Below are 13178 nucleotides of genomic sequence, written 5' to 3'. Positions count from 1 at the left end.
CACTTGCCCTCGGCCACCAACTCCCTATCTGAGTTGGTTGTCCACCTCGCTCTTTTGTCGCCCCACTGGGAGATGCCCTCACTTTAAAATAGACCAGTGAATACCTCTTTTCTAGTAAGAGGGCGGGGAACCGTTAGTTGGAAATTTATATTAACCACAAAGTTATTGGTTAAAATTTCAAGGTAAACTGCAAGTTGTGTTTACGCTTATATGGATGGAGGGTGGCTGACTTGACTTGTCTGACAAGTTGGGGATGGGGATGTCAAGAGTTGTTAGGAGAGGAATTCTAGGAGAGTGTAGACCACACCTTTGGGCATCAGTGAGCGGGTTGAATTTTACGTACATGTCATTTCATATACAGCCTGGCTGAGCGCACCACCATCGCAATAAGTCTTTAGCACTACTTGCATGAATTAACATAGCAAACTGTAAAATATAATGCGCCCAATTAAGCACATAACTTGGAATATATTAGTCGGAATATACTAGGACTAAATAACCTAAGGAAAACATGTCCAATATTGGCATAACGGCACAGGAAAGAGATTGGTATAGGTCTTCTACCGGAAAGTCATTTAACCCGCTCAAGAAGATCCAGACTCAGCCGAATAGGTTGGCGCAAAATACACTGCATTCTATTCCTCATATGTTCGGGCATAGATATCATAATTAGATGAAGAGTGCCCATGCACATGCTGTGGATGATAAGGGATGCTGAAGGTAGGTATCTCACACTGCATAATATGATACAAGCAAAACGGTAACAATAATTTGTAAATATGGCCCCAGTGTCGACAGCCTAGGCATCTTACCAGGAGGTGTGGCTCAATGTAAAGCAGTTAAGCCCATGGCCTATCATCTAGAAAGGAGATGTCAATGTGGTATTAGTCCCCACTTGCTGACAGATCAAGTGAGTCCGTGTGTCTCCACTTGCTCTGGGTTAGACAATTAGCAGAGATTATAACTGACTACAACTTGGTAAACATATGGCACACATGAAACCCAAAGACACTGGAAAGTACATATATATCCAGCACCCAAACACCCTGTTCCAGACTAGATTACTGTTTAGTCACAAAAGATATCTGTTTGTGGTCCAGACATGTAGAATACTGCCCTAGGATCCTTTCTGACAATTGCCTAATACTATGTGAACTTTCTGTCCTTGAGGTGTGCCATACTGCTTTTACCTGGAGGCTCCCACATGGAAGTCTATGTGATGAGGTATTTAGAGAAGAATTCTGGCAGGAGATAGTAGGCTATTTCTCCCTTAACGAACTACCAGTTAATAACCCATCACATTATGGGAGGCCTTGAAGGCAGTAATGCAGGGGGGGGGCACGCATTGCAAGGAGGCAGGCATCCAAAAGGATATCAGGGCACGACAGGCGAGACTAGAAGGTGACTTTAAGAACCCTGAAAGAACTTATTGTGATAGCGGCGACTCCGCAATACTTGCTAGGGTGAGGTTGAACTGAATTAATTCAACGAAACTGCATACAGTGAAGTTAACTATCTGAGGAGGGAGGCACAGGCTAGAGCATACAGGAAGTGGGGGGACAGAGTGAGTAAAACGTCTGCAAGGTTACTTAGAAGCCAAAAAGCCAAATTAGACCTAAAAGAAATAGAGTAGATGGATCTAAGGCCACTGAGGTCACAAATGTCCTGGAGGAATTCTGTGGTTTTTACATAAAGCTGTATTCTTCCAAATCATGCCCAGCCACAGATGAGATAACAGACTTTTATTTATACCATAGAATTGGCTTGGCTCGAGGAAATCCGTAGACAATGCTTTGAATTGCCGATCACCACAGAGGAGATCCAACAAGTAATTTAAAACCTATCCAGTGACATGACCCCCCTGGCCTGGATTGCATAATGACCCAGTTCTATCCTAGCACAGAGAATCCTAGCTATGTATGAAGAGTCATACCAAAATGGCTGTTTCCGTTAGGTCTCTCAGTGCTTCCAAATGTAGTTTAAAACAAAGTTTCTGTTAGAGATCGATATTGCTTTGTCCCCCTAGCCACGCATTCTGCGGGATGGTGTGAGGTGTGTTCCATGCTTTGCTCTCCCGTTGCCCCCCTCTACCGCTTCCAGACAAGAACTGCTTTGGACACTGTACGTTGTTCCCCGTCCTGGGAAGAGCACGCTGCTATTTCGGACTCTCATTGCCTTAAGTGTGTTTTATATTTAATAAAAAATGAAACTGTTTATTCCGATTGCTACTGGCCTATGGCCGCGGCCGGTTACATGTGCTCACGAACTGCCGGGAGCTTTGCCTCTGGTTCATTTGAATGTGTGGTGTTGCACTGCGGGCCCTCGGGCTCCATAGCGGCCGGCCCTGGTGGTTGTAGGCCCTTGTCTGTATTTTATTGTGTACCAACGGTTTCTAATAAAAATTTTAACAAAAAAAAACAAAGTTTCTGCCGATATTGATCCTTAGGGAACCGCAAAAGTGATAGATACTGGTTCAGAAGAAAGGTTCTCTAATCTTCGAAGTTTCTTGTGGTTAGCCGAAAAGGATCTGAACTAGCTAAGTACTTTTCTTCTGAAGTAGGGGTATAGTGATTGTGAGTATTGCCAAAAGTCTGCTCCATATATTGGTGATAGGAATGCCTCTTCACTATCAGTCTTTAACAGGGACCATACTGGTAACCTACCACATCTATGGTGGAAAGACAGGAATCCTTGTTTTTGATTTTTAACTCTCCCCAATACTCCATAAATGTGGCACTATTATTTTCCTGAAATAAGTCCTCTTTAATTCAGAGTAGTTTATTACAATGCTATATAAGCCATAGAGGCCTTGATAATGGCTCATCTGAAGGCATAGAGATCTCAAAATCTGTCAGGCATCCTGCCCCCTCTCACAGTGACTGGAGCCATTTCCTCCACCGGCTGGACTGCCACCAGCTATATTTTTATATCTCGGCCAGCCCTGTTTTAGAAGAGCTGCCATCAGTGGCACTCCTCTGAAGGTACTGAACGTTTGGTGAGCAGCTGCCATGTTTCAAGCGGCTGCTCATCAAATGTTCTTGCTTTCCAAAAACAAACTCCCAAAGTGAGAGTTTGTTTTTCGGGAAAAAATAAATGACCTTGACACCATGAGGGTTTTCTCCCAGAGTTTTGGGGTTTTTAATGTTTGTTGTTTTTAATTTGGAACTGCCAGGGTTTTCCTTGCGACCCACCCTGAAGTACATCAGACCAACCGCTCTAAATAGGGTAGCAGTCTTGTACACCAACTCAGTCAGGCCGTTCGTGTAGGGTATCTGACTGCGGCGCCTGTGGGGGCACCACCATCTGAAACAGGATGGTCCACTGACACTCTATAGAGTGGACAGACCACCAGTTTGACATATGGGATGCATTGCCACATTTGTAGTGGAGTACCCTGTCTATCAAACTCTACACCAGACCCAGAGTAACTGCCAACAGCTTCAAAGTCCTCAGCTACCCAGATGTGTTGAATTCATATTGTTCGAGGCATGTGGGCTGCTGAATTCATATCTGTGCATAGATCGCCGCCTAGTGTTGGGTCCGGATGTTTGCACGTTGTTGTCCTGGAAGAGTCTTCGAAGTATCCTTGGATAGGTGACTCCTCCCCTGGACTACAGTGCGCATGGGCATCCTCTCCATCCTCAGATTGTTTTTTCCGCCATTGGGTTCGGATGTGCTATCTTAACTCCAGTTAGGAAAAAGTTAGTCGAGGCCAAAAGGCCTTTAGTTCGCGTCGGTACTGTTCACTCGATCGGTTTCGACCCTACCTGTTAGCTTACTAACTTCGGAAACAACTTTTCGCTTTTTACCTGACCATCGACGACACCGACGATGCAGTCGAGGACACCATTCAAGAGGTGCCCGGTATGCAATGCGAAATATCCCCATATCGACGTCCACCCGGTGTGCAACAAATGCTTGTCGCCGGACCACGACGAATCGACATGCATGGCCTGTGCCCGGTTCCGTTCCAAGAAGACTCTACGGAATCGTCGAGCGGCGAGACTCGAAGCGCAGCACGCGGCACCGGCCCCGGCAGACATCTTCCACGCCGAAGATGTCGAGGAGTTGGAAGTCCTACCCTCCAATCCTGGTTCCGAACATGACTCCGGTTCGGACGACGTCGACGAATCACTCTTTCGCAGAGATGAAGACAACGCCGAGGTAGGAGATGAAGATGAGGCCTTAGGGGCCGAAGAGAGTAGCTCCAATGACGAGCAAGGCCTACCCGTTCAGACTGACGAGGGCCCAGTGCCACAGTCTATGGCTCCGGTCGAGGGATCGCCTTCGGGCCTTACCCGAGACCTATCCCGCGGTTCTTCGGCCCCGCCCTCGGGCCCGGCCTCGGACGTTCAGCGGCAGCCATTATTACCTACACCGGCTGGTTTCCCTTCTACCAAACCGAAACCGAAAGCTGCACCGGTACAAATGAAACCGAAACCGAAAGTGGCGCTAGTCTGATCGAGGCCTTCCACACCTTCGACGCCAGCGACACGCATCGGCACCGAGCGCACCAAGCGAGACTTCGGTGCCGAACTTGAAGCGGCCGACGCCGGAGTCGGCATTCGGAAAAAGGCCCTCGGTGCCATCAAACCTGCTCGGCTCTCGGCGCCGACGCCATCGACTCCTAAACCAAAGGTCATACCACCTGCTGCGTCTCACGTCGCTTCCACGGCAACTCCGAAGCCTCCTGCATCGAAGACGTCGACGGCCATTTCCGCCCCTCGACCCGATGACCCACCGGCGCCGAAAAAGTCCACGGCCGCCTCTACAAACCTGGTCGGCGCTAAGGCCTCGAAAGCGCTTCAAGTGCGAACCGTTGCGGCACAAAGCAGCAAAACCCAAGCGGTCCTCCAGGACACATCGGGCTCCGGCCCACTAAAAGCTCAAACAGCCTCTTCGGCGCCAGCCAACATAACTTTTGGCCTGCCGCCATCCACGATCCCGAAAATGTTCCAACTCAGGACACGGGTCACCCACACCACGGTTACACCTGCTGAGACGTCTCCGTCACGTTACATCGACGCCAACACCGGCAGGATGGTTATCCATGACCGGAGGATAACTTCAGAGCCACCCTTGGACCCTTTCAGGATCCCACTAAAGAGAAAGCTGCCTGTGGACTCAGAACCTGTGCTTTGCGAATCTTTTGACTCGCCCTACCAAGACCCACTATCATTCTCTCCCACACACTCCGACACGGATGCGTTGGCAGACTATATGGATGACCAAGTCCCTTACCACGGAGACATGGACCCTGATGACCAACAGGACCCTGATCAAACTTGGGGCGACCCTGCAGACCCCAGTGCACCTCTAGATGCACAGGACCCTCAACTCTATGGAGCGAAAACATCTCCGACAGAGGACACTGCAGCGTTCAACGCTCTTATTGAACGTGCTGCAAATAATCATGACGTGCAGCTTCACTCTGACACCGTGGAAGACGACTTCCTTATGGACACTTTCGCTTCCTCGGAAAGGCATGTAAAGACTCTGCCCATGCTGAAAGGAGTCCTCAAACCAGCCAAGGACATCTTCAAGGAACCCACCAGGGCACGGGTGATAAACCCCAGGATCGACAAAAAGTACAGATCAGCACCTGGGGACCCTACTTACATCAGAGGCCAATTACCTCTCGACTCCATTGTCGTTGCGAATGCTCGCAAGAGGGCACACTCGCAATCAACAGGTGACGCTCCTCCCCCGGACAAAGAGTCCAAGGTTTTAGAGACCTCTGGCAAGCGAGTTGCCGCACAGGCTGCCAACATATGGCGCATAGCCAACACTCAAGCGCTCGTCGCTCGCTACGATAGAGCGCACTATGATACAATGGAGCAACTACTCCAACATCTCCCTGACCAGTTCAAAGAAGGTGCAGAAATTCTTATCAGAGAGGGACAGCTACTCACAAATGTTTCCATCAAGTGTGCACTAGATGCCGCAGACACGGCGGCCAGGGCCATAAACACAAGCGTCATGCTGCGACGACATGCCTGGTTGCGAATCTCCGGGTTCAAACCTGAGGTGCAAAATTATATACTGAACCAACCTGTCAACCCCGACTATTTATTCGGGCCGGAGGTTGACACGGCCCTTGAGAAAATAAAGAAGGACACAGACACTGCGAAGTCCATGGGGGCTCTCCAGACTCAGTCCTTTCGGAGCAGCTCCTTTCGTCGCCCCGGAAATAGGGGAGCAGGTAGAGGGCAGGGGTCACAGCAGACATACGGCAAAGGCAATACCCAAACCACCTACGATAAAAACACCCGGGGTGGATATCGTGGCTCCAGTACAAAGGGCAGAGGACGCGGCTACGGCAACACCAGGTCCTCCCCCAAGAACAAGCTTTGACGCCCTCTCCCTTCCTCCCGACCACATAACACCTGTCGGGGGAAGGCTACAAAGGTTCCTGTCCACGTGGAACTCCATCACCACGGACAGGTGGGTCAAAGATATTATCAAACACGGTTACTGCCTAGACTTAACCTCCACTCCACCCACAATACCTCCAAAAAACCGTCCTATGTCCTCAGAGCACTTAACGCTCTTACAGCAGGAGGTGCACAGTATGCTTCTAAAAGGCGCAATAGAGGTCGTACCCGTCCAAGAGCAAGGTACGGGGGTGTACTCCCTGTACTTTTTAATACCGAAAAAGGACGGGTCACTCAGACCTATATTAGACCTGAGACCCCTAAACAGATACATTCTTTCCGAGCATTTTCACATGCTCACTCTACAGCAAGTCCTCCCGCTGCTCAAGCAGGGAGACTTTCTGGCCACACTGGACCTCAAGGATGCGTATTTCCACATACCCATTCACCCATCACACAAAAAATACCTCAGGTTCACTGTTCAAGGGCAGCACTACCAGTTCAGAGTCCTTCCCTTCGGCGTGACAACGGCACCAAGGGTGTTTACAAAGTGCCTAGCTACTGTGGCGGCACATCTACGGAGGCAGCACATACACGTCTACCCTTACCTGGACGACTGGCTCGTTCAAGCAAAGTCAGCCCAGCAATGTGCCAGCCACATGTCCCGCACCATTCACCTCCTTCACAGTCTGGGGTTCTCACTAAATTACCCAAAATCCCATCTACAGCCGGCACACGTACAACAGTACCTAGGTGCGACTATAGACACTCTGGCGGCCACAGCTCAGCCAAATTTGGTGAGAATCAACAGCATGCAAATGCTGATTTCAAAGTTCAAACCTCAACACTCCCTTCCGGCGCGAGTGTTCATGCAGTTGATAGGCATGATGGCCTCCTGCATCTTCATAGTCCCACACGCGAGACTACATATGCGCCCGCTTCAGGAGTGCTTGGCACGTCAGTGGAATCAGGCTCAAGGACAATTGAAAGACCTAGTGTTGGTGAGCGGTCGGGCATACAACTCTCTGCATTGGTGGAATCCACAAAACCTTTGCAAGGGTCGACCGTTCCAGGAGCCTGTTCCACAAATAGTACTGACAGCAGACGCGTCTCTCCAGGGATGGGGAGCTCATGTATTCCACTACACAGTGCAGGGACTATGGACGACACAACAGAAGAAAATGCACATCAACCTTCTGGAACTGATGGCAATCTTCCTAGCCATGAAGGCATTCAAAGTACATCTGTGCAACAAGGTCGTGTTGATCCGGACGGACAACATGACCACAATGTACTACATACAGAAGCAGGGAGGGACGCACTCTCCACAGTTGTCTCATCTGGCTCAGAGCATGTGGAAGTGGGCCATTCAGAGGAACATGTTCCTCATGGCGGAACACCTCCCCGGCAAGGACAACCAAATGGCGGATCTGCTCAGCAGACACAGCCACCAGATGCACGAGTGGGAGTTACACCCATCAGTACTCCAGCCGTACTTCCAGCAGTGGGGTCATCCAGAGTAAACCTGTTCGCTACAAGCGAAAACGCAAAATGCCAAAGCTTTGCCGCCAGGTTCCCACATCCGCAGTCGCAGGGCAATGCGATATGGATGAACTGGTCCGGCAGATTTGCGTACGCTTTTCCCCCAGCACCGTTGATACCGCTGGTGGCTCGCAAACTCAGACAACACTCCCTGACACTCGTCCTAGTTGCTCCTACGTGGGCACGCCAGCCATGGTACACCACCTTCCTCGAACTTTCCGTGGTGCCGCATCAAAGGCTGCGGATCAAACCCGCGCATTTGACGCAGAACCATGGAGAGATTCAGCACCCAGATCCGCAACAGCTGAACCTGGCGATCTGGCTCCTGAAGTCCTAGAGTTTGGCTACCTCAACCTGCCACCTGACTGTATGGACATCATCAAGGAGGCCAGAAGACCCACTACAAGAGCTTGCTATGCAGCCAAATGGAAAAGGTTTGTTATTTACTGCGGTAATAATGACATTAACCCGCTGGACGCATCCATCCAAAACATCATTTGTTACCTCCTACACCTATACCGATGCAATCTAGCGTACACCTCTATACGTGTCCATTTGACCGCAATATCAGCCTATCTACAAACCAGGCAGCACCTCTCTCTATTCAGAGTGCCTGCCATCAAAGCATTCTTGGAAGGACTCAAACGAGTTATTCCACCAAGCCACCCACCAGCTCCAATGTGGAACCTCAACCTGGTCCTCACACGCCTGATGGGTCCACCCTTTGAACCTCTCCACTCATGCGAGATTCAATTCCTCACCTGGAAAGTAGCCTTCCTGGTAGCGATCACTTCTTTAAGAAGGGTTAGTGAACTCCAGGCACTAACAGTTCAAGAGCCATTTATACAGGTTCATGCCAACAGGGTCGTACTACGTACCAACCCCAAATTCATGCCCAAGGTAATATCGCAGTTCCACATGAATCAAACTATTGAACTGCCCGTTTTCTTCCAAAACCCACAAACTGTCGCGGAAAGGGCACTTCACACACTAGATGTAAAAAGGGCCCTCATGTATTACATCGACAGGACCAAACCCTTTAGGAAGACAAAACAACTGTTCGTTGCCTTTGCCCCACACCACAAAGGTAACGCCATCTCCAAAGCAGGGATAGCCAGATGGATAGTTAAGTGTATCCAAATTTGTTATCAAAAGGCAAAACGCACATTAACTATTCCCCCACGAGCCCACTCAACACGTAAGTTAGGGGCCTCCATGGCTTTTCTAGGAAATATTCCCCTGCATGATATATGTAGAGCAGCCACCTGGTCCACTACACACACGTTTACCAAACACTATTGTGTAGATGTGCAATCAAAACAGCAGGCAGCTGTAGGACAGGCTGTTCTCAAAACCCTTTTTCAGACCGCTGCAGCTGGCACTGGTAGCCGCCGCTAATAGAGGGCACTGCTATACATTCTATGCACAGATATGAATTCAGCAGCCCACATGCCTCGAACTGAATATGCTACTTACCAGTATGCATCTGTTCTTGGCATGTAGGGCTGCTGACATTCATATCGCCCTCCCTCCTCCCCGGCGCCTGTAGCAGCTGCAGCTCTCAGAATTACTGTAAGCATGGTCATCACTTTCTGTATCTACTCCATCACTGCCACAATGGCGAAAAACAATCTGAGGATGGAGAGGATGCCCATGCGCACTGTAGTCCAGGGGAGGAGTCACCTATCCAAGGATACTTCGAAGACTCTTCCAGGACAACAACGTGCAAACATCTGGACCCAACACTAGGCGGCGATCTATGCACAGATATGAATGTCAGCAGCTCTACATGCCAAGAACAGATGCATACTGGTAAGTAGCATATTCATTCCATGTAGGATAAAGTCACGAAGTGTGTTGACTCACGTTTTGGGACACCTTCTCTTTTGCTGCTGAACCTATGGCTCTATAGGGTTGGACAAGTACCCCCAATTCCAGTGCTCTAAACCCCATTGTTTTAAACTTGCCCCCTTCAACCATACACATTATTATCCCAGTGTTAGTACTGTATAGCCCCTGAATTAAGGATAAGATTTTGCAGAATACCCCATTTCTCTGCCCTTGCTTGTAGATGCTCCTTGTTGACTGTATCAGCAGCATTAATCATTCAGACAGTCAGTGGAGGCTCACCATGATTTCTTACCAGCAGACGTTTTGGCATTGTTACACACATATTACTGTAACGCTGTTTAGGAGGTATCAAATACATATCAATTTGTTGCCCAATATTTGTAAATGGATTTCCACTAACACTGGTTACAAAAGTAGCAATGTGTTTGCCTTGTATTTGGAAACAGAAACAATCTTAATTCAGAAAAATAAAGTTGTCAGAAGAGTCAAGTCACATCATGGTGTACATAGTTTTACATATTTGCTTACCCGTTAAGTTCTCTGTACTGAAACAGGTCTCTGCTTTAAATGAAAAAAAATTAATTACTACTCATCTACTAAATCCTATATTGTACTGTCACTCAGCTCTTTTTCTCATAAATTATTCTACAGAACATTGCTTAAACATCCTTATAAAGAATTAGTCATACTCGTCTTTCTTCACATTAAATGTTTTCAGAATTATTTTCTTTTCTTAGAGTATTGCATGGATAATGTAGAAGCAACAATTCTATGTGGAAATCATTTTATGGGTAAAACAACTCACAACTTATTTTATTTCCACAGACAATGAAGGCAACATCAGACAAAAGAAAATGCAAGAATCCATAAAACATTCTGAAAAACCTATGTCATCTAAAGCTTTTTCAATGAAATACAATACAAAAGTGCCCCAAAGCTCACTTAAGAAACGGATCTCTAAAAGCCAAGTGTTTTCAGAATATATCCAAGAACTTATAGAGGAAAAGACCACTCAAGGTGAAAGCAGTTTTAACTGGCCACTACATTTCAGAAGAAACCCGAGCACAGGACGGTCAGATAAGCATTTGAAATACAAGTGTATACAAAGCAATACAGAGTTTCCTGTAGACCTTCCAGAGCAGAACCAGGGAACGTATACACATGCTGAGTGGGCTAAAAGCTACAGTTCGATAAGCGAACATACTGGACACTTGACTTCTGATTCAAGAGCAAGACCATATGCATGTACTGCATGTGACAAAAGCTTCTTTGTAAAAAGCCATCTTATAACTCACCATAGAACCCATTCAGGAGAAAAACCATATACATGTTCTTTCTGTCACAAAAGTTTTAATCGGAAAGATAATCTTACAGGACACATTAGAATCCATACTGGAGAAAGACCATATAAATGCACTGACTGTGAGAAACCTTTTAGGCGCAAAAGTGATCTTAATCTGCATAGAAAGAAACATTCTCCTTCCAAAACAACAACTATGGCAATTTGTGAAGCTGGACCAACGGAAATTAAAAACGAACTGAATACCTCGGAAATATTTTAAAAATGTACATAACATTGTTACCAAATCATGCTCTATTTACCACATATGAATAGTAATGGGACTACGAAGAGACATTACAAATGATGATGACCTGCATTATGTAGCGTACTGAACTCAAAAGGAAATAACAGACCAGTGTCAACTCTACCACTTCAGTATAGATATTTTCACCCTTCATTTAGGGATGTGCTACTGGCATCAGAATTGCCAAGTAATAAATGTCTCAAAAAGATGCACAAATATGTTAGAAACTTTGTTAAAAAAAAGTTTGATCAAGATACTGGAACACAGTCGTGGTCGTTTTGTTTAGCCTAGTATCTCGGCCACTGAAATTGTATTACAGATGTCACAGAAAAATACACCTGCCATAAAAACCCTTGTATTTGACACGTTGCTGAGTTGTACAAAAATACTTATTTTTCCAGCTCAAATGACAGCTCTTTGTTTTGAAGTACTTTTATGGATAAAATTCACAGATGTGACCATATGTCATAATATTCTGATCCATTTGGTACTGTGGTATTATGAGTAGATATCACTTCCTGCAGATTCATCAACTGAGGAATACTCCATTCAAGCTCCTGACTGATCTCAGAAAACGTTCCCCTTCAATGACTTTACAATGCCACCAGGTAGTGCCATGCATATTCTGCCACAAGTCCACCTTTGCATGTGACATCAGTGGTGTATATTAGGCACCTAGCGGTTTGCCAGTGTCCGTTCTTTTTTTTCTGCACCTCTTCAGCATGGTTGAGAGCTCTCTGTCTTCCACCACAGAAAATTCCCTCAGCTGAATGTTGAGCCTGGGGTCAGAGCACAACATCCCAAATTGTAATTCTTGCATCAGTATGTCCTCAAACACCATCAGAGAGAGCAAGACCTAACTATTTTTGGCTTAAGCCGATTGAGTAGACGTCTAAGCGATCTGTGCCTCCAAAAAGTAAGTTGCATTTCAGGAAACTTTCCCCTTAGAGAAATTCCCGCAAAAACTTGAAAACCACAGAAGAAGGTTTCCTGTTCTTTGTCAAGCAAAATGGCTGCTCCCTAGTCTCAATTTTCTTCTACAGAGCCAGGATTCTCCTCATCGTTCAACGCCTCAGCCGGTCAAGGTACCCACTGATGCAATAGACTAGTAACTCTGTCTATTACAGCATCACTTTTTCATTTTAACTTCCCACGTCACTCGCATCTTTAATAAAATTTTTGCTGTATTTGAGTGCAGTAGGGAATTTTAATTTCACCACTTATAAGCACTTGCACATCCCTCTTTTTGATATCTGGACACAACTGAAAAATCAGTTGGTCTACCTCCAGGTGGAGGACAGCATACATACGAAAGAAACCGAATGAAGATGCTGTGACAGTACACGAAGGCGGAGAATCAAGATACACCGCCCCCGACCTGTGTACTCATATGAGGGTTTTCTGAACAGTTCTCCAATACTAAAGACCCTGATTTGACAGGACAAGTGATCCATTCTCTCACAACCTGATTATTTGTATTGACCATTGGAAGCCGGATGGATCACTGCTTCTCATTCCCTCCCCTTTGATATTTACATACGGTTAAAGGCTACCAGGCAGCACAATCTGCATTTATGTATCGTCAGGCCAAACTTCCTTGTTTAAAGCATCACTAGTGGCAGGGAATCTAAAAATGTTTGCTTTACTTATTTTCTGCCACTGTTTATTGTTCCTTGGTGGAATTTAAATGTTGTTTTGACTTGATGGCATCACAGTTCAAGCTGATGCATAGTTGCCAAGCTCACCATCTTGAAGTAAAAACAGTTCTGTTGGGGCAGTTACTTCTGCTCATAGGGTTGGAGAACTTCAGGCTTTCTCAGTTTGT

At 46.8% G+C, this 13178-nt stretch overlaps 1 protein-coding gene across 1 annotated transcript in view; it reads left to right on the top strand.

The window, feature by feature from the left end:
• The window catches only part of LOC146856132 (uncharacterized), a 376777-nt gene extending 365061 nt beyond the window's left edge, over window positions 1-11716 (top strand). The window contains exon 29 of the mRNA XM_085651211.1: window positions 10593-11716. Within this exon, the coding sequence (XP_085507337.1) occupies window positions 10593-11329 (737 nt within the window). The 3' untranslated portion in view covers window positions 11330-11716. The remainder of the gene's footprint in view (window positions 1-10592) is intronic.
• Window positions 11717-13178: the final 1462 nt, after the last annotated feature.

The sequence above is a fragment of the Triturus cristatus genome, chromosome 4_1 (assembly GCF_964204655.1).
Source record: "Triturus cristatus chromosome 4_1, aTriCri1.1, whole genome shotgun sequence".
In the NCBI taxonomy this organism is placed as follows: Eukaryota; Metazoa; Chordata; class Amphibia; order Caudata; family Salamandridae; genus Triturus; species Triturus cristatus.
This window is presented reverse-complemented; position numbering and strand designations above follow the sequence as displayed.